The following is a 21,508-nucleotide window of genomic DNA, read 5'->3' on the forward strand; positions in this document are numbered from 1 at the left end:
TGGAAACAAAAACTCAGCTAATGTTTCACAGCAATGTTTATGGCAAACTGTCGGGAACTGTCGTGCATATGCAATAATTACAACACCTGATATGGCTAACGCGCAACACTTGTGTGGTAAATTTGAGGTACAGCCAAAAACAGGTGATCAAGGGCTGCAGGTTGATTTAGGCTGCTTGAACAGTCCTCTGATGAGTCGATCAAATGCACCTGAGTGTCATCTGAGTGCTCAATCAGTGAAAGGATAAACGTGGTTCATGCAACTTGTTTGCTTCAGAATGATTGTTGACTGAGATATTCTGCAGAATCAGGAATATTTGTTTTTTTAATTTATATGTCAGAACTTTTTGTGCTTTTAATAGTTTCTAAATCCTTAAACTTGCTTTACACGGAAATTGCCTGTGTCTCAGACTTTTGGACCCCACTGTGCATTGCCCAACTTTAAATATTTCTTACATGAAAAGGCCCCCGGAGATAAACGTTTCAAACTGAACATAACAAAATAAACTATACCAAAGTATAGTACTTTATCGCCTGTGTCCAACATTTATATTAGATTCCTGGAAACTTTATTTTGTTTTAATGTGTAAAATATTGTGTATTATGTTCTTTTTTTTTTGTCAACATTTGTTGAAATCTTGTCTTTGTAAACACACTGTAAGTTGGTGCTGCTGGTACTTTATACTACATTTCTTGGATTTCTTGAACTTGAGTGAGTTGTTTTTTTATTATTATTATTTGTAAACAAGTATATAGATTATTTCAATATATTTCTGCCCGTTGCTCACCACAACAGTCACTTAAGTCAGTGTGTTGCAGTGAGGACACCATTGACATTTCTCTTATTCCGGTGTGAATGGGTTCGTTCACCGACAGTAGCAGCTGATTAGGCCACCCCTACAGCCTCATGGCTCACCCTGTCCAATCACCCTGCTGAATTTACGTGTTATGTAATTGGGCCGCCTGCATATGTGGCTGAAGGGAGGAAATTAAAAGCAACGTTCTCCGTCCAATCGCCCCGTTCAAGCAAGTGGAGGAGCGCTGGGTCTGCAGGCCACGGTGAGATCGCATGCTTTGGTTTCAACTTCACATTTATATTTCATTGTAAGATGGGTACTGTTTGGGAATGAGAGTGCTGTGTGCTGATTGGTCTCCTGCTACAACCACACGCACACGCGCACACACACACACACACACACACACAAGCGCGCGCGCACACACAAGCACACACACACACACTGTTTGAAATAACAGATGGTTGCAGCTCATGTTGAGGATATCGTAATTCTACATTATGGCATGTCATAAAGCGTGGTGAAGTGTGATATTATGATGGATTGTAGTTTGCGGTGAAACTTTACATTTTGAGCTCTGTGTGAACATTGCTCTTTTCAAATGCCTGAAACTCTTCTACTCATGTGATTGGTCAACACTGGAGGCACGAGCTGTTGTAAGGGATTTGATCGGTTTACGCAGGTTGGCAGGGCGAACTGGCACTGCTCCTTTTCTGTTAGGGTCAATAAACTGTCGAAAGGACAGGCCTGTGATTACTGAGCTTTTTTGCAGTGTAAATAATCAGGGATATGCTGTATCACGGTTGTATAACTCCTGTCATATAAGTGTTTTTAAGCTTCGTGTAGTTATGTAAACATTACGGACAAGATATTGACATGTATTAAAAAAAAAAAAAAAAAAAAAAAAAAAAAAAACCTAGAGTTTGTATAATACATTTTAACTTTCACAAAAAAAATATAAATTAACTGCCTTTACATGTACAAATATGAAACATACAGTCAGTTGGCAGTTTATTAGATACACAAAGCTAAAACTCATCCAATCTGATCAAACAGTCCTGCAACACAAAAATGGCATCTTTATGAAAGTCAGACAGTTGCATTTTTGTTGTAAATGACTAACAGAAGTAAGATTTATGGTAGTTTTGAAGGCCGTGGTTTCTGGTGCTGTTGTATCATACTATATTATACCAACTAGTGTTTCTATTATTTAGTCCAATCAACACATTCCAGTGTGTGTAGGGCAAATAAAAACAGAACCACATCTCTGCATAATGCAATACTATTCAAAAATGGCTTTTATAATGACAAAAATTACCTCCTTTATGGCAGTGAGAACAAAGCCAGAACAATATGACGTCCATCATGTTTTATTGCAGGGCTGCTTTGGCTTTAGATGCGAGTATCTAATAAACTATATTTATATAATATATCTGTCCACTCGTTTTCTTCAAGCATTAGTGATTGAAGCTCACTTTGGTTTCCTATGGATCCAGTCACACGTTAGAATGAAGTGCGAGTGAGCGCCTTGTTTTTAGGACGGCAAGTAACGACCATTGTCATTAACAAATAACGTGAATCTTTTGATAATTTGACGTGACAGGAAAAAATGGATAACTCATTTTAAACAGTCTAGTGGGAAAGGAAATGTCATGTCTTATTTAACTGACAATTCAAACCCACAAGTTCAAGTAACAATGTTGCATTTTTGATAACTTCAAAAAGCTAAGATAAGTTACATAAAAGCAGTACATTTTTGTAGCAAAAGCTGTTCATTGTCCACCAAACTAGTGTAAAAAGGTTTGATACAGATACAGTTTTGATTTCGATTGCTGATTCAGAAGCAGGGGTCAAATTTTGACCCATTCCATTCTCCTACTTCACTAATTTAAAATGTATTTTCTGGTTGTCCTGGTGTGTATTGCTGCCCCTTCAGAACACAGTGAGACGTGACAATGAAGATCGCAGTGATTGGTCAGAGTCTGTTTGGCCAGGAAGTTTACAAGGAGCTGCGGAAGGATGGCCACACCATTGTAGGAGTCTTCACGATCCCTGACAAGGAGGGCAAGGCTGACCCACTGGGTGAGAAATCTACTGATTTGGACCTCCATACTTTCCATACTCGAGCTGTGCCATAAATCACTGTAGCACTAGTTAAAGTCAATTATTAAAGCCTATATGCAGTCATGGTGGTGCCAAATGAAACGTGAACCCTTCACAATTCTAGTTTTACCGCTTTATTTAAAAAAAAAATAATAATAAAATAAATACAAATCTTTGTAGCTTTCTTCTCAACGTTACGTTATCATACTAACCCAAGTGCAGTGTGTCACGTTATCTTTGTAAGTGACAGATCAATGATCACATAATAACAATGAACAGCAATGATATGTCTACAAATTGATTTACATCACTGTTGAGGAATGTTGGATATGAAGTGTTGGATATGAATCCTGTTTCATGAATTCTATTTTATTTTATTTATATAGCGCCACATCATAACACAGATTATTTCATGGAACTTAACACGTTAAAGTTCTTACCACAGAACTTTACAATATTATACAGAGAAATGCAACAATTTCCACATAAGATAGGAGGGAAAAACTTGGGTGAAAATACTTGACAACTTTTAGGGGGCTCTAAAGATGCAGGTTGAAATGTTGCAGATCAGAAACAGAAAATATAACTAGTGAAAATTTACATTTTATGAGCGATAAAGCATTATGCAGTTCTGCAAATTACTTTGTAGTTGGGTGTGGTCAGAGATGCAAATACTATTTAATCTTTTAACCCATAACCATCAGAGCAGATCATTTACTCATACTTGTTTGATGGTGCTCTGAATTCCTTCTGTACTTCCTTAATCCTCTTATGCAACAGCACATGTACAAAAGCTCAAACTTTCCAACATCACGTTAAAGTTATTTCAGCTAAAGAGACGTATAATCTGTGCTACGATTTCACAGTTATTGCTCTTTGTTTTGAAGCATTTCAATAAAAACAGAACAATACTAATTTACAACAATTATTGCAATACATACTAGCATCTTGTGAGAAATATAATATAAATGAAGCCATAAGTTCTAACAACACAGTTTAGGGACACCGGCTGTGGTAACTGATTATTCACTCAAGTTATTTGCTGCAGGATTTGCAGCTTTTTTTATGCCGCCTGTTTGGTTTTCCTTTCCTACAGCCACAGAGGCAGAAAAGGATGGCGTGCCTGTCTTTAAGTTCCCCCGCTGGCGAGTGAAGGGCCAGGCCATCCCAGAAGTTGTGGCTCAGTACAAGGCTACTGGCGCAGAGCTCAATGTTTTGCCCTTCTGCTCTCAGTTCATCCCCATGGAGGTCATAGACCACCCCAAACACGGCTCCATCATCTACCACCCCTCCCTGCTGCCTCGCCACAGGGGAGCCTCCGCTATCAACTGGTGAGTAAGGTCCATGGTCAGGTTAAGGGGGGGAGGGTGTGTGTGTGTGTGTGTGTGTGTGTGTGTGTGTGTGTGTGTGTGTGTGTGGTGGGGGGTCATTGCAGCAGGTCAGAGTTTTTTTGTTTTACCTGCTGCCTTGGACTTCACAGGACCCTGATCCACGGTGACAAAAAGGGTGGGTTCACAGTGTTTTGGGCCGATGACGGACTGGACACCGGACCAATCCTGCTGCAGAAGGAGTGTGATGTTGAACCCAACGACACCGTCAACACAATCTACAAGAGATTTCTGTTCCCAGAGGGAGTCAAAGGCACAGTAAGTGTGGCTTTGAGGGTGGAGAAAACAAGCGGTGTAGGCTCAGCTTGCCGCTACAGACAGTGATATGATGAAAACATTTTTACTTTAGACACATTTTAAACACTCATTGTAAATTATGCTTAAGTGTGTGGTATAACCACACAACAATTGTCAGATATGACCCCTTTATTAGAGGCTTTCTCTTGGGAAACACAAGAGTGTGCCTTCTCTCTAAACCTTTGTCTTCGCCCTTATGTGCCAGAGTTAAATTTTAACATGATTTTGTTTTTCCTCAGGGGTTAAAGTGCGTCATGTGGAAACTGCTGTGCTATAACACATTTTAACACAGTGACGTCTTAACACATCCAGCAGACACAGAATAATATTTTATTATACAGTGCTGTATTCATTTTAGCTGCTAAATGCCCCACTAGGTTCGCCATCTAGCTGATAACATCTGCCTGCTGGAAACGAGGTCAATAAAGATGATTTAATCAAAATTATAAAGTTGCTGGCCGTAAAACCCAAATAATGAGCTGAAAGATGCTAAACGCTACGGGAACTGCAGCGTTGGGTGAAAATATTGTTTAGGTTTATCAATACAAGCAATGACCTTCACATTAGATAGTCATTTTGATTCATTGTTGACATAAAAATATTAGGTAGTGCAGCTTTAAAATATTAGATTAGTTAATTCGTTGTTGTATTTTTTTTTTTTTTTGTAACAACAGACCTTCAGGATTCTTCAAATGCCATGCAGCTATTTTTCAGATTTCCTTTTTTGTTTTTTGCAAAAAATATTGGGAAATGCAACTAAAGACTGGGGGCCTGATTTAGTAAGATCTCAAATAAAATTGCATGTTCCTTCCAAATGTTTGCACATTTTTTTTGCACCCGTTTTGCGGGTGATTTACTAAGAGTAATTGCGTCATTGAAATCAGGTGCAAATCGCTTTATTTAAATGACGGTTTTGCATGTGTTAAAGTGATTCCAGCAATGGAAAACAGAGCGACCGCAAAAGGAAAGGGAAATCTGATCCCGTTGAATTTAGAAATATAAATATAACAAGAACAAAACGCGATATGGGAGATTAGAAAGAGAGCACGATTGTTTTTGCGTCACAAAACTGATCTGCATTGTTCTGGCTTCAGGTGGAAGCAGTGAGGCTGATTGCTGAAGGGAAGGCCCCGAGGATCACGCAGCCACAGGAAGGAGCCACTTACGAGTGCATCCAAAAGAAAGATAACTCAAAGGTAAATACCAGACACTTCACTTCCTTCTACTACATAATAAAAGTGAAGAATAAGAGGAGGAATATAACTGGGGTAAATAGAATGAATGCTTTGTGGTTGTATGTAAAAAAAAATTCCCCTTGGGGATTAATAAAGTAACTACCTGCCTACCTATTCACGCCAATTCAGTTGCAGTTTACATCCATGTTTCACGTAATATACAGTATGTAGTAAAGTCTTTACAGAAGTCCTTATGTATTCACCTGATTTGCCAAATAAGACGATTCTGATTGAACACAAAGTTGCAGCCATGACAGTGGACAATGTTTTATATATAGGTGTTGCTGCAAAGAAGCTACAAATTCTGTAACCAAGATATTTCACTCGCGACCCAAAAGCACGGAAGTTTCTTTAAAATCACTACAGTTTCAAGGTGGACATCGAGAATTACTCTCACCAATTGTGTATATGACCAAATGTAAAATATGGTCAATATTTCCCTTCTATTTATTATGGAGTAGAAGTGTCTTGAGGGTAAAAATGTAAGTACTTTGTTACTGACAATGGGGATGTGGTTTAGATTAAAGAGCTGATTAATTAAAGCAATAATAAGTGCTTCTTATTTACATTTAAGTGCCACCACTGGAACCTGACAGAAGGAATCAGGTATCTGCTGATAGAGCAGCTGCACTACTTGCAACACTACTGGCAAAACAAAAATGTATCCTGATATAAAACATAGAAAAAAATGAATTAAATTTATGATTTACTTATGATATACAATAAAAGTATGTTGGTGTCTGTCTTCTAAACTCTATAAAATGTCAACTGCGGGCAGGTAATGATGACGAGGTAGTGATGGCAGTTTTCTGTTTGTCTCCAGATTGACTGGAATCAGTCAGCTGAGGCTCTCCACAACTGGATCAGAGGAAACGACAAAGTGCCCGGAGCCTGGGCAGAGTTTGACGGACAGGTAAGAGGAGAGCCTGAGCGATTCAGTGTTTCTTAAGACTCAGAATTCATATTTTCTATTGATGCATATTGTATCATAGTATACAGTTAGGTAAATTGTTTCCTACAGTAGTTATGACTTTTAAAGCACAGGCAAGATTAGTGCTATCTTGTCAGGTAATCAATCAGGTGACGCACCTTTCTAGCTGCTGAAGATGTCTGAGCAATACCACATCCAGACCCACAGTTGTGACTGACACATACACTGTTGAGCCAAAACGTTATAATCTCTTTACCTAATATGCTGTTGACTGTTAAGTTTTGCACTGACTGCTGCTGCTCTGTTTTGTGTCTGTCTTGCTGCAGAAAGTGACTTTGTATGGCTCCACTCTGGTGGATAACGGCACTGCAGCTAACGGTCAGGCCCTGGAGATCCCTGGAGCCAGCAAACCCGGCATTGTCACCAAGGCAGGCCTGGTGCTGTTTGGCAACGATGGCAAGGCGGTAAGTCCTCTTATCTACCTGGGGAGATGCCTAAGTGTCTGCTTTCTCTCGATTTCCAGAATTCCAAAACATGTAATTGATATATACGTGTTATATGGGTCAATAATGAGGTTAAATGACAAATTACATCAAAGAAAGCCTTCATGTACAGTCACTTATTCAGACCCCTCAACTTTGTGCACACTTTATTGTGTTGTAGATTTAATTCTCAATTAATGTAATTGCAATTTCGTTTATCAATCCACAATTAATAACTAATAATAAGTGGCCAATCTACAAAATTTGACATGGGGTAGAAAGAGGTTTTGGCTGGATGGCAGGGCAGGGCGGTACGTGGGGGTCCCCATTATAAAAACATACGATTTCAACTTCTGTAGATAAATGGATCAGCAAAAGAGCCACGAATACACTTTTCCAATATTAATTGTCATGTTGTGTTGATATACACTTTCTCAACTTACTTAATAATGGACAACAGGAACAACAAATTAGTGTTCATATAAAAAAAACTGCACAGCTCTTACTTTCTCTAAACTATCCCCCAGCTCACGTCTGAACACAAGTAAAGATTCTGCAGGCTGTGCAGCAAAATCTTTATGAAAATTATCTAAATCGAGGCCTTTGCACATCGGTTAGGAAATTCTTCAATTCTTCTGGGACTATTCAGGTCACGGCCACTCCGTGTGGGAGCTTCCGTTTGATGACCTCTGCAGTTTTAGGTAATATCTTTGAATGAGGCTGCATTACTCTTTCATTTTTACATATTTGAAAGAAAACAAAAAACAGAAATAGGATTATCTAATACAGTCATAGCGTGCATGCATACCTTTTTACTTTCAGTTTGATCATCATTACTGATAGAAACAAGATCATTGTCACAGCATCATAGTGTCAAATCTTTATAAACAAGCTTTTCTTAGATATTTAGACAGTACCTCAAAATTAGTAATTTTACTGATTGTACTGTAAATTAAATAAAAGCATACCATGAGGTCCAGCTGGGATTTCAGCCCAGGTAGCTCTTGTCTACCCGCCATCTGTCTCTTATGTCCTTTCTGTTTGTTTTATTATATTCTTCCCTCGCGTTAATTTCCACCTCTCCCTTTTCTTCTCGCTTGTCCTCATCTTTTCCATCTGTGGTTTTGGTCTTCTGTTTCTCCTACCTACTGTCTTCTTCTTTTCCATTTCTTACCGTATCTTCCTCCTGCCCAGTCTTCAATATTCTCTTCCTGGAAAAGCTTGAAATATCCCAACTTTGCAAATTCCTTTTCATCTTCTGTTTGCACTGCCGTCCAGTCAAACTATTCTGACCTACAGCAGTCGCGACTCACTTGTTGCGGTACATTGTAAATGTTGGGAAGGGGTCAAACCTACGGGAGCATCGTCTCTTGCAGTATCCCTTTGCCCTTGGAGTTGTGCTAAATTTCTGACCAGCAACAACTTTTTATATGGTTTTGAATTAGATTGTCCAAAACTGGGATGGAAAGTAGATGTTCCCCTGCTCACGATTACCAAAGATGTTCCAGAAATTTTGCAGATTCATGAAAAATCTACAACAGAAATCTGTCATTTACAGACATATTCAGGCCTGTTGTGCTAATGTGCATCCTGTTTGCTTTATTTATCCTTGAGGTGATTGTAGACTTTTGTTGGGAGTCCACCTGGAGCAAATTCAAAGAATTTGTCAGTTTAGTTATATATCAGGCTGCAAGAGATGTCACTGGGTTTTTTTTTTGCATACAGTATTCAGTATTTTACAGAAGATGTAGCCTCTGTCTTCTATTTTCAGATACAGACTGTCTGTTTTCAAAAGTAACATCAGATTTATGACTCTGGAATCATTTGGTAACTTCCAAACAATTGGTCTTTATAATAAGAACACATTTTTTTTTTTATTTTTTTTTTTTATATATTTCAGTGATGTGCATTATGCCTTTTGACAGACAAAGTGATAGTGCTTTCTTTATTAGGCAATAGTTAAAAAAACAAATCACTTTTTTTTTTTTTCCTCGATTGCAATATTTGCCAATATCTGCAATTCTCAGTGGCAGGGACAAAGACACGAAAGATGAGTGAAAAAAGTTAAGTTAATACTTTCTGAGGTGACTTGAGTATCAATGGCAACTGAATGTGTTCATCACCTTCAGTCCATCAGACACGAGAAGAAAAGATCTTGGGATGTTACCCACCATTTTTTTTCTTTCTCCATCCGTTCTCACTGTGGTTGCTTGGAGAAAATATCTACACTCTAATGTTACAGCTGAGGAAACACCTGCCAATAATTCTCCTGCAGTGTTACATGGCAAAAATATGGGGTACAAAAAAGGGATAAGACGACAACGATGCTTTTCCTCGATATTAATCACATCTGAATATGTGGACTTTTTTTTTTAGCTTTGTACTTTCATGTTCACCATACAGGTTTACCCAATGACTGAGCTTTGGCAAAAAAAAAAACAATAACCAATGTATACACATTATATATAAAATATATATAGAAGTATTTTACAGTGTAACATGGGTATGTCTAACTGACAGTTTATTATGGTGTAAATAATTCGATTTTTAATAATACTTTTTAAAAGAATGAACTTCAAGGAATGATGGTCACTGAATGAACATAATTAGGACGCATGTTTAGTGTCTTTAAGGTCGTTCTTTATACGATGAACATTAAAATTCTGGTGGTTCATATTAGCGTTGGCAGAGACACTAAACACAAAAGAAATATCCGGCACATGTGACGTTTTGTAAGTGTTTCACAACTTCAGAAAGGCAGCAGTAAAAACAAAAATTCAGCTATCGGTTTTTGTGTTTTGTATATCTAATCTATACAGGGCTGGTTATTTTGAACTGACCAAATGTGTCTGTAGCATGTAGTCTGTTGAGTTTTGAAAACTGAAATGATTAAAAGTTGTTTCAAAATGCCTGGTGAAATTCAAATGAATAGGAAGAGCCTGGATTCAGTTGGCATTTTGGGAAATATAACTATATACAAGTTAGATGAAAAGATCATGTTCATGTAATTTACCAGAAAAACGCAACTGTGCTTTTGAATTTTTGTTGGTGGACATATTAAAGAAAATAGATGCAAAATGTTAAAAATCCCCTCAATTCATGTATTAAGACATACAAATACTGTGCTTGAAACAACAATGTGTTTGATATGTTTTTCATTTCTCAAAAAGTGTTCAATTTTCTTGATAGTTATTAATAAAAAAAAAAAAAAAAAAAAAAAAAAAAAAAGAAGTGTGAATGATCTTCTCATCTAACTTGCATTTAAGGATATTCCCCACAATGTCAAACTCTTCCCGTAAGATCACTTTGTCAATTCTACTTCATTCTTCTTTTAAACAAATGTCTTGTATGGCCTTAGACAACTTTTAAAATCGAAAAAGAATAGATTCATGCAAAAACAATTTTGCAGTTCAATTAAAATCCCTGTAACGCGAGGTTTTGCAAAATGTCAAGAGATTCCAAGCCCGGTTCTCGACTCAGGTTTTGGGCCAGACTATTTGCAAGATGTTCCACTGTTCTGCTTTTGAAGGTCTCTTAGGCCGGACTTTGGCTCGTGGATAGTTTGATGCCGTGAACCTTTCTCATGTGTCTCTTCATCAGCAGCCTTTCGGTAAATAACTCGTCGCAATCCCCACATTTGTACGGCCTCTCCTCTTTATGTTTGGCTAAAACGTGTTTCCTCAGAGTGGAACCCCTGTTGAAGGATTTGTCACAGATGTGGCAGCTGAAAGGCTTCTCACCTGTGTGAGTCCTTATGTGTTCCGTCATGTGTCCTTTCAGCTTAAAACACTTGCCACAGAAATGGCAGCTGTAGGGTCTCTCTCCTGTGTGCACTCTCATGTGGTTCTGCAGGTTGCTTTGACAGGGGATGTGTTTGCCGCAGATGTGACAGTCAAAGTTGCCCTTGCTGTCGTGCGACTTGCTTTCGTGCGTCTTGAGGTGCCACGTTAGCACAGTCTTTTTGGTGAATATGTAGTTGCATATGTGGCAGCGGTACAAGGTGGTGCTCGTCTTCTCTTCGGAGAGCTTCGGATCGTCGGCGGGGGGTTGCGTTGGCTCTCTGCTCTCCTCCGCCGCTCTGCAGTCCTCCAACTGCTGCACTGTTTTGATGAGTTCTTTTGTCAGGGCGTCCCCGTCGTCACTGTCCTCTGCTGACGGTTGCTCCTCGCTTCCGTTGAGCCACAGTTCCTCCTTCAGCTCGTCTTTAACGTGGGACGGCCCCGCCTCGTCCTGGCACTCACCAGGGCCCCACTCGGGCTCTTTCGGGGTAATCTCCTCTGTGGATGTCGGTGCGGTAGGCTGTAAGGCATCTGCAAGGACAAAGGGAAGTTAATTACACTCGCGATACGTTGGAGTTGCATCAACTCCACGAAGGGAGAAAACTGGTGTCGGAACTCTGAAGCATTTTCTGTTATGTGTTTCACTAAACCATTTTGTATTTAATTGAAGGAGTGAAACCAAAGGACACGTTTACCGTAATCTGGATACATAAATGGGTGACACTTTGTTATCAGCTTTTGAATGTGCACAATTCGTCTTTCTTAGAAGCATTAGATCTCTGGAAGTGCATCCAGTTTGAGTGCAACTGCTAAAGAACTTTTCCATTTGTGTTTACTCCCTATAAACTACCAATGTACAGGTATTTGTTTGTTAGCTTGCGTTGTATCGATGCATACATTGTATAAGAATCCTGTCAAGTCACTGCTCCGGACACTTAAATAGTTACAATAACTTCCTGTAAGAACCACAATTTGTGTATCATTTTAAAATGTGTATTTGTGTGCAAATTTAACAAACCAGGTTTTAAATATTTGGGCGCTTAAGAAGTATTGGTAGGTTACTTTTGAACTTTGAAAAGAGCCAGGCTTATTTTCTAACCAACTAAGATAAACCTCCTGACTCTAGTTCCATACTCCATATGGAATAAGTGACTCGAGCAAATAACACCATTATGACTCGTGGAAAAATGTACTGACGTTGTATTTCATGAGAGGTGGCATAGGAGTGCATGGAGCCACCGCTTATTTGGAGCCAACCCTGCAGGCCCGATTCAGTCCTGGAAGCTAAGTCCACTTTTATATACAATCTTTGCTCTTTGTCTGCAGCTTTGACAATGTCATGTACACGACATTCACAGTATACATATCTTTCTCAAAAGATATTAGAACTCTACAATGTTTAGGTTGAAGTCGGGTGTTTATTCTGTTCAAAAAGCCAAAGTACCATCTGTACAGGTGTTGGCCGGCAGTAAGAATTAGCATTGCACGCCGTAAACATTGCCTCTAAAATCTGCCTTGATTTCAGTCCCACGACAACTTGATTTGCCGTGTACTGTATAAGCAATGGTTTGTTATGGTAAGACAAGCATATGTTGGCAAATGCTGGTCAGCATTCTGCAATTCTTTAATGCTCTTCAATTTTTAGCTGAGCTTCACAAGCGATGATGATAATTTAATCATTTAGCCTGGTTCGTATGAGTGAGCTGAAAAGTACACACAATACAGTGAACCCTCGTTTTTCGCGGGGGTTACGTTCCAAATAGAAACCGTGATAGGCGAAATCCGTGAAGTAGTAACCTTTATTTTTTTTTTTACAATTATTATACAATGAAATACTCCATAATACATTGAAACCAAAGAACAAAACCTTTTTACAGGCCCAAGCATTTGTTTAACAAAAAAAAGTACTGTATAAATGTTTGTTTTTTTTACAAATAACTACTGTACTGTAAAATAATAATTTTAATCATCAATGCGAACTGAAGGCTTCAAATTGCTGAGATCAGCACCGCCCCACTGCGATCCGAGTCATTGGATTAGAACGGGAGAAAATGAAAAATGATTATGAAAAAAAATACAAAGTACAGTAGGACAAATAGTGACTCGCGTGTATTTCACTGCTCTTCTGACTGAGCCGCTGCGTCCTGACTCCGCTCTGTAGCGTTTTTTTCTTCTAAAGCCCGCGGTGCAGGTGTGGTTTTTCGAGAGAAGAACATAGTTATCGGTAGTTGTTGTCGCTCTTTTTTCTTCTGGGCAAAAAGATTCTTATAAACCGACATGCCACCATCGATTATGTTTGAGAACTGTAATGAACGGCTCATCAAAGGGTCCCATTCTTGAGCTGCTCGCTGAAGTTCAGTGGCCATTCTCAGCATTGTTGCTAAGCGACCAAGTGTTAGTCCGTCCTCCTCATCTTTATCCACACTTGTGTCCTCTTCTTCCTCTTCTCTTTCATCGTCGCTTGGTGGCTTTGTCATTTCTGCCAGGTCTGCATCGGTCAGCGGGTGTGCGTCTGCATCAATCAGGGCATTAATGTCATCCGGAGTCATGTCATTAAAGCCGTCTCCTCCGAGCTGTTTAGCGAGATTCACAGCTGTATCTACGGCAGAGTGATGGATCTCGTCAAGCGAGCCTCCGCTTGGGTTTTGCACTGCCTCTGGCCACAGTTTTTTCCAGCAGGCATTCAAAGTTTCAGTTTTCATCTCCTGAATGGCCCTCTGAATATTTTGGAGACATGATGCGATGGTGTATCCACGCCAGTAGTCCGTTAGTGAGAAATCTTGATCCGAGTCCATAGCCTCAACAAGATGTTGCAGGGTGTTGCGCGTATAGAGAGCCTTGAAAGCACGGATGATGCCTTGATCCATGGGTCGAATCAGGGGTGTAGTGTTTGGCGGCAGAAATTCGATTTGCACACCATCATACGCCAAATCATCAGCGTGACCTCCGGCGTTGTCAACGAGCAGAAGCACTTTAAAGTCTAGTCCTTTTTCTCTCAAATAACACTTGACCTCCGGGACGAAACAGTGTTTGAACCAATCCAGATCGAGCGCTTTTGTCATCCAAGCCTTTGCGTTGTGCATCCAGTAAACGGGCAAATCATCCTTATTTTTGTTTTTCAGTGCTCTGGGATTTTTAGACCTATAAATTAAGCCCTGGTTTAATCATAAAACCTGCAGCATTTCCGCACATAACCAGAGTCAAACGATCTTTTTGGGCTTTAAATCCTGGGGCTTTGGCTTCTTCCTGCATGATGAAGGTGCGGGAGGGCATTCGTTTCCAAAATAAGCCAGTCTCATCCATATTAAAAACTTGTTCAGGCTTATATCCCCCTTCCTCAATGATCGCTTTAAATTTATTGTTCACGAACGCTTCTGCTCCAGCGGTATTCGCAGAGGCGATCTCTCCGTGCAGAGAAACATTTTTAAGTCCAAAGCGTTTCTTAAATTTTTCAAACCAGCCCTTGCTAGCATTAAATGCGCTTGGTACTGCGTGAACAGCACTTGGTGATGGCCCGGTATCTGCATCCTCCTCCTCTTCCCTGTCACTGTCGCTGTCAGCAAAGGTTTGATACAGTGTTCTAGCTTTTGTGCAGATAACGTTCGTATCCAGCGTAATGGTTTTTTTTCTGCAGTCATTAATCCACAAAGCTAATGCAGACTCCATCCTTACCATGGTCTTGTTGCGGACAGTTGCAACCCTTTTTGCATCCTTATTAAAACTTATTGCTGCTGTCTTCCTTATGTTATTTTCCTCCTTCTTTATGGAACGAACGGAAGATTCATTAATTCCGTAATGGCGACCTACAGCCGCGTAGCTTCTGCCTTCATTTAACATGTCCAGAAGTTTAACTTTTTCTGCGATAGTTAGCATCTTCCTCTGCCTTTTGGGCCCGACCGCAAGTGCCTTTGTCGGTGCAGAACGTTTTGTCGACATTATGGGTTTTAGAGAAACTTGAAATTGCAAGAGAATTTGCAAACTTAAATTTGGCAAGCTGTTTTACGTACGTGTACATATTAAACCGCAACGTTATTGACAAACAGGTAGAGAAGAAGCGGAGAGACTGTTTAGCCAATCAGAATGCAGAACACAATGCACGACGCAAATCCGTGAAGCAGCGAGATCGTGAAAGGTGAACCGCGTTATAGCGAGGGTTCACCGTATTGGGGGAAAAGCAGGCCAGGCTTTCCTGAATCCTGCATCGGCCTGGCATTTCAAGAGCTGCAGTGCTTCACGACTGACAGTCAGTCAGTCCATCTCTCTCTCTCTTCATTCTGAGGGTTGGGGAACGAAGATGTTGAGACGGCACTGATGAAACACTGAGCAGAATTTGATTCAACATATCAGGCCACGTTTTGTGCAAAAAGAAAGCAACGGATTATAAAAGATGTTTTCTCAATTTTCTCAATGCATGACTCTACCGTTATACCTTCACTGATTTCCGCCTGCTGAATATCGCGAACGGCAGTCGGCATCAGCTTTGTCACACCGACAGCGGTTCACGCGGAGAGGGTGACGTCGCGGAAGGTCTTCGTGCGGCGCTTCAACGAAACGAGCCCGGGGAAAGCGCCGGCTGCACCGAATGCACTTTGAAAGCCACGTCCTCGCCGTGTTTGATTTCGGGCGTGTCTGCTCGCGGTCGAAGGTCTGTTGAAAGCCTCGCCGCGAATGCAGCCGTCGCATGGCCTTTCTCCAGCGTGCATCCTCGTGTGTTCTTTTACACGAGCTTTCTTTTTGCGTTCGTTCCCGCACGCGGGACGGGAAAATGGTTTGTTCGTCTCGCGTGGCACGTCACTCGAGTCCCGCCGTTTTGTATTTCTGTCACGGGCCGGGCGGGTCAACTTTTTGTTGGCGGACTCTTTTGAAATGTTACGAGTCCATTCGGGCCATGCGGAGGTTCGCATTCGCAGCGCTCTCTCTCTCTCTCGGTCTCCAAATGTCACACCTTCAGTTACGCTGTCCGTCGTCTCATTTTCTTCCTGTTTTACAACTCGAGTCCGTGCATGTTGCAACGCTGCTGTACTCCGGACGTATGGGCTTCTCCACAGATCTGTCCCAGGGTTCAGTGTCTTCAACTTTTAAGGGGCAGGGTGACCTGCATTTCCTTGCCTTTGCTGGAATTGCATTCCTCCTGCGTCTGCCCGTCTTGAGCACAAGCTTCCCGAGTTGGTGCGGGTAAATCGATCTGCCTTGAATCTGTAACAGTGGATAGGAAAATGTTTTTGGGTAGTAGCTATAAAAAAAAAAAAAAAAACACCTCTCTGATCACAAATGAACTAGATGTTGGGAAACTTGAATTGTCCCCAGCAGTGAAGCTCGTCTTAACGGCAGCAGAGCGATCAAATGCGATTTATGGTGTGAAAAGAGTAAATTAGAAATAAGCAGTTAAATGTATTTATCCCCAAATGTTCCGCACAGGATCTTTGGCTCAGTTCATCCTTTTTATCTTATTTTATTTGTGTATATATTGTGCATTTTTAAAATTTGTATATTTATACTTTTACTACCTCCATTTTTATTCTGTAATCGTTATTGCTTTTGCTGTATCTTCCATGCTGCTGTAACGAAAACATTTCCCCATGCTGGATCAATAAAGTCCGTCCATCCATCCATTCATCCTGTGACCCGACCAGTATACCACCATTTGAGTGACTTGACTGTTAAAGTGATAATTATGGCCAGTGACACACTTTTCAAAATACATTTTCAAATAATTGTGTCCCCTGTTGAAGCCACAATGTACTTGCAACATGACCCCCAACATTTGGTGTACTGGTACACCCACAGTAGGTCATAAAACTTCACTTACAGCTCACTAAAGAATATAAAATGCGAATTGATAATGCATGTAATAATAAGCCCGCAACTATTGCACACATTGTTCACATCATCGCAATAAAGCCTAAAAATGATGTAGTAAATAGAAAGGACTGCAAAACATGTTGGGTATATCATGTTAATACTTTTATGAATAAAAGCTGCAGACTGACGTATACAAATTATTTTAAAATGCCGATTTGTCAAACGATGTTAAATACACGATGGCCATTACAAAAGACTGCAGCCATTTGAATTATTCCCGGATAGTTAGGTTAGGTTAGGTAGTTACTTTATTAATCCCCGAGGGGAAATTTTTTCACTACAGCAGCATACAGAAGCAATAGATAGTAATAGAACAATAGAAAAGCAGTAAAATAGCTGTAAAAACTATAAAATATAAATATAAAATGCACAGTATATACAGTACAGTATATATCTATATATATTATATACAAACAACCAAGAAACACAGTCAACAGTGTTATTGTTATGTGATGGATTTTGCCAGCGGTGAGTTATTGTACAGTCTTTTTGCAGTGGGCAGGAATGATCTCCTGTATCTGTCCTTTGTGACAGCGGAGCTGGAGGAGTCTTTTGGAGAAAGTGCTCCGCTGTCCCTGCAGCAGGTGGTGGAGAGGGTGGTCAGGATTATCCAATATGGATAACAGTTTGTTCAGCGTCCTCCTCTCCACCACCTTTTCCAGACTATCCAGATTGTAGCCGATGATGGAGCCGGCCTTCTTAACCAGTTTGTTAAGTCTGTTGGTGTCACCGGCTCCAATGCTGCTCCCCCAGCAGACCCCAGCGAAGTACAATGCACTGGTCACAACAGACTGGTAGAACATCTCCAACATCTTGCTGCACACATTGAAGGATCGACGTTTCCTCAAGAAAAAGAGTCGACTCATCACCTTCTTGTAGACAGCATTGATGTTGGTCTTCCAGTTCAGTCTGTTGTCGATGGACACACCCAGGTACTTGTACTCCTCAACCATGTCCACCTCCTCTCCCAGAACTCTCAGCGGTTGTGGAGCCGTCGTCTTCCTCCTGAAGTCGACCACCATCTCTCTGGTCTTGGCCACGTTCAGGAGCAGGTGATTTCTTCCCGCCCACTCCACAAAGTCCTCCACTACTGCCCTGTACTCCTCCTCCCGTCCATCCCTTATACACCCAACCACTGCAGAGTCATCAGAGAACTTCTGCAGATGGCAGGACTCTGAGTTGTACTGGAAGTCAGTTGTGTATAAGGTGAACAGGAAGGGAGACAGAACAGTTCCCTGAGGAGCTCCAATACCACCGACCACCGTATCGGACAGCACACTGCCCAGACGGACAAACTGTGGTCTGCCTGTCAGGTAGTCAGTGATCCAGGAGACGGTGGACTCGTCCACCCCAACCACCCGCAGCTTCTCACTCAGCAGCAGTGGTTGGATGGTGTTGAATGCACTGGAGAAATCAAAGAAAGTGATTCTCACAGAGCCACCGGTTCCATCCAGGTGAGACTGAGCTCGTTGCAGCAGGTAGGTGATGGCGTCGTCCACTCCCACATGAGGCTGGTGAGCAGACGTTTCTGTAAAGACCTTGCCTCGCATGATAATTTACTTTCGGAAAGGAGTTTAAGTATTTGACCATGACAAAGAGGTAGCAATCACACAGTTGAGTAAACAGCCACCCTCCCACCTCCTCTGGGTCGACACCTACACCGGAGTACACCCACTAACTGGTGTGAAGACGAAGTATTATTTGACTGAAGCAAATCACCACACAGTTCAGAGTTATGGGATAGTTTAGTGTCATAAGTCCAGCTGTAATCACCCTTGGGGAGAACCGGTCAGTACTCTGAGTGTGTTTGACTGGCAGCAGTCTGCAGCTAAACTGTGGGAGGGTGAAAAAACACTGTAAACAAACTAATGTTGGTAACTGTAAGTCAAGGACAAAAGTTTTGTTTGCAGTCTTGTTGAAGAGCAAGGACATTGCCGTTTGGCCGGTCTTGACAGTTTTAGACCGCAAACTTGTTTTAGCTATTAGGGTGCACAGAGGTGTGCTGATTGCAACAGATCTACGTGAGTGGTATAAACTGTGAATGTAGCTGTAACCGTATACAATATACATGTATAGTATGATCCACGTTTTGTGATAAAAAAAATTAAAAAAAAGTTGTGTAGTCTTTTGAGCAAAGAAGAGTTCCTGAATTTTGTGCAGATTCATTTTGATTACAGCAACATGACAAGCTGCAATTAAATCCAAGGAGCATTAAGGTGTTTCAGAGCTCTTCAACCAGCCGTGTAGGATGTAACAGGACATTATTTGAATCTTCAGTCATTTACATAATGTGTAAAGAAATCAACAATATATATATTATAAATGACCAAATGTTCAATGTTGTCCTTCTCTTTCCTTCAAGATACTCCACAATAAAGCTCTAGGGAAGAATGTATAATTCTCATCAATGCACTGACTGCTGTAGCACTGCCTCAACACTATATACATGGGACATGCATTTTGTTACACTGGTGACCTAAAATTATACTCTTGACTTTGATCAATTCAGATAAAAGGAAGGTTTGCAACGGAGATGTCTCTCAAAGCTTTTCAGATCACAAGTTTGTAATTGGTCAAACAAAACAAAACAAAAATCAGCCTTCACTAAGAGGGTAATTACTATATGCTGCACGAGACGGTGGCTCCTGCAAATTACATGCATTTTAACCTGTTTGACTATCGGCACATTCTTTAAAAAAAAAAAAAAAAAAAAAAAATGGCTACATGAAGGGGATCATCAATAAATTCTCAGAAATTTAGGTAAAATACTTGGAGGCTAAGTTTTTCTCTGCTGGTGCCACCTTATTAATAGCGTTTAAAAAGTCGTGCTTTATGCAGTTTGAATTTAACACATGAAATAAGATGGCTAATTTAGACTATATTTAAACACCGAATCTCAGGTCAGATTGAGCTTTGACCCTTCCCGTCGATGATTTGACTTTCTTCCACCATCCCAACCCCGCTCTTCCAAACTCGGCAGTCAGCCTGACCGTGCTGTAGTGACAGCAGAAAGATGCGTGGGGTCACCGGGTTACAATTGCAAACGGTGACATCACACCTTCACAGTGTTGGCAGGCATCCACTGACACACGATTACTGTACACCCGTGTAGGCCACCGTGGCAAATCATTTGTAAATTTCCAGAATCCATAGTTTATCCCATGCCATCCCATGCGCATGGCTAAAATGAAACGGTAAGCTACGAAATGAGTAAAGGAGCAAGGTTTTTGTTTTTGTTTTAAAATATATATATATATATATATTTAATCAAGTGTGTCTATTTTCTTGATATACATGGATTCGTAGTAATATTTGAATAGGGAGAACAAGGGGCTTTGCCCAGCCAACCAATTACTTTCAGTTCCCCCCCCCACACACACACACACATTTTAAGTGGATGGTGGGGACAAGCATCATCGGCTGATTTAATAAAAGTGTGGCTTATTTAGGAGGAAACACATTTATGCCGAATTGACCAGTGTGTCCTTTCCACCCGGGGAAGTACGTCAGATGTGTTTTCCAAGAAAGACACGTTTTCTGAGATCGAAGTCAAATTAAATACCAAAATGTTTGTAAGGACGTTTTTTTTTTTCCCTAAAGACACGAGGACGTCTTGGATCTAAGCTAAATGTACCATAATGACCTTATGACAGCGTAATGGAGCGTAAAATGTGGAAACATGTGTTGTTGTTTTTTTATTATTATTTTTGATTTTTTTTTTTTAATTATTGTTCTATTTGAAGTGATCCGAAACGAAATTGCAAATATGAAAACTGATGCACCACCTTTGCAGCCAGGGAGCACCGGCTAACGTGGCTTGCTAACGCAGCGACCTGAAGGTGGTTGAATGCAAAACCTGTGAACTGACGTGACACTGTGGCCCGTCTGACGTGGCTCACTTTGACGGCCATCTACTTATAATGCAACTGGGAGAAACATACCTGCTCGGTGCAGTCTTATCTCCGGCTTGTAGACCAAATCCAGCAGCCGCTGCAGCCTTCGGTTCTCCAGCTTGGTTCGGTACACCTCGTCCTGGTACTCCACGACTGTCTTTTCGACAAATCCGTAGATGTCGACCGCAGCCGCGGTTAATCGCTCCGTCAGGAAGACGTTGAACGACTGGAGAGTAGCTGTGGCCATCCTGCCGCTTCACTGTAATTGTTGGATTTATGCTTTTATCCTGTCGGTGAGAGTGACAGCCTCCGCCTCCTCCTCCTCCTCCTCCTCCTCCTTCTTCTTCTTCTTCTTCGTCTTTTTATGGCGCGGGGGGAGGGAGGGTTTAGGAGGGGGTCGCAGCGCGAAAGTGCATTACCAACCCCCAATTGTTTTTTGGGTTGGTTTTTTTTTGGAGCGTGTGCATCTAGTATGATTATAGTCCAGTTTTAAATAAATAGAGTACTATACATTTTCCACCGACTCCTTTTGCTTGCTCCCATAATCCTGATGGACATTTGTTTAGTGCAAAGATATTTGGTGTGGTAGAGTGCGCTCTGCCCTCTGGCCTTGTGGGTTAAGACGGTTAGGTTAGGATGCCCCTCCTGTTTGGTGCTGCTTTTTGTCTTCACTTTGCTCACTGGCTCGCTGCGCTGCATAAAGATGTTGTTTTCTGTATCCCAACTGTGCTGTAAGCTCTTTAAT

The 21,508-nt window shown here is 41.0% G+C and overlaps 2 protein-coding genes across 3 annotated transcripts in view; one reads left to right on the forward strand and one right to left on the reverse strand.

Moving 5' to 3' along the window:
- The first annotated feature begins 963 nt into the window (after window positions 1-963).
- The window catches only part of aldh1l1 (aldehyde dehydrogenase 1 family, member L1), a 28,601-nt gene continuing 8,056 nt past the window's right edge, over window positions 964-21,508 (forward strand). Inside the window, exons 1-7 of the mRNA XM_069174889.1 lie at window positions 964-1,058; window positions 2,730-2,875; window positions 3,993-4,227; window positions 4,377-4,542; window positions 5,676-5,777; window positions 6,640-6,729; window positions 7,074-7,211. Coding sequence (XP_069030990.1) covers window positions 2,749-2,875; window positions 3,993-4,227; window positions 4,377-4,542; window positions 5,676-5,777; window positions 6,640-6,729; window positions 7,074-7,211 — 858 coding nt within the window. The 5' untranslated portion in view covers window positions 964-1,058; window positions 2,730-2,748. The remainder of the gene's footprint in view (window positions 1,059-2,729; window positions 2,876-3,992; window positions 4,228-4,376; window positions 4,543-5,675; window positions 5,778-6,639; window positions 6,730-7,073; window positions 7,212-21,508) is intronic.
- On the reverse strand, window positions 9,093-21,095 carry LOC138213803 (tigger transposable element-derived protein 1-like). Of its 2 annotated transcripts, none has more exons than XM_069175108.1 (2): window positions 20,812-21,095; window positions 9,093-11,539 (listed from the first exon to the last, which is right to left on the reverse strand). In XM_069175108.1, the coding sequence occupies exons 1-2, from the start codon at window positions 21,008-21,010 to the stop codon at window positions 10,764-10,766; spliced, it is 975 nt and encodes a 324-aa protein (XP_069031209.1). In that variant the 5' UTR covers window positions 21,011-21,095; the 3' UTR covers window positions 9,093-10,763. The 2 variants fall into 2 exon arrangements, with proteins under 2 accessions (XP_069031209.1, XP_069031292.1); XM_069175191.1 differs by lacking the exon at window positions 9,093-11,539 and adding an exon at window positions 12,505-16,204 and having other exon boundaries at window positions 20,812-20,900.

The sequence above is a fragment of the Embiotoca jacksoni genome, unplaced genomic scaffold, assembly GCF_022577435.1.
Source record: "Embiotoca jacksoni isolate LCO1_2020_lvr unplaced genomic scaffold, fEmbJac1.0.p SCAF_1, whole genome shotgun sequence".
Classification (NCBI taxonomy): Eukaryota; Metazoa; Chordata; class Actinopteri; family Embiotocidae; genus Embiotoca; species Embiotoca jacksoni.

Bases quoted from the DNA above. Each gene is read 5' to 3' on its own strand.
- LOC138213803 (XM_069175108.1), bottom strand. From the start codon at position 21,010: ATGGCCACAGCTACTCTCCAGTCGTTCAACGTCTTCCTGACGGAGCGA. The intron at 11,540-20,811 runs GTATGTTTCTCC...TTGTCCTTGCAG, and splicing joins GATAAGACTGCACCGAGCAG to ATGCCTTACAGCCTACCGCA.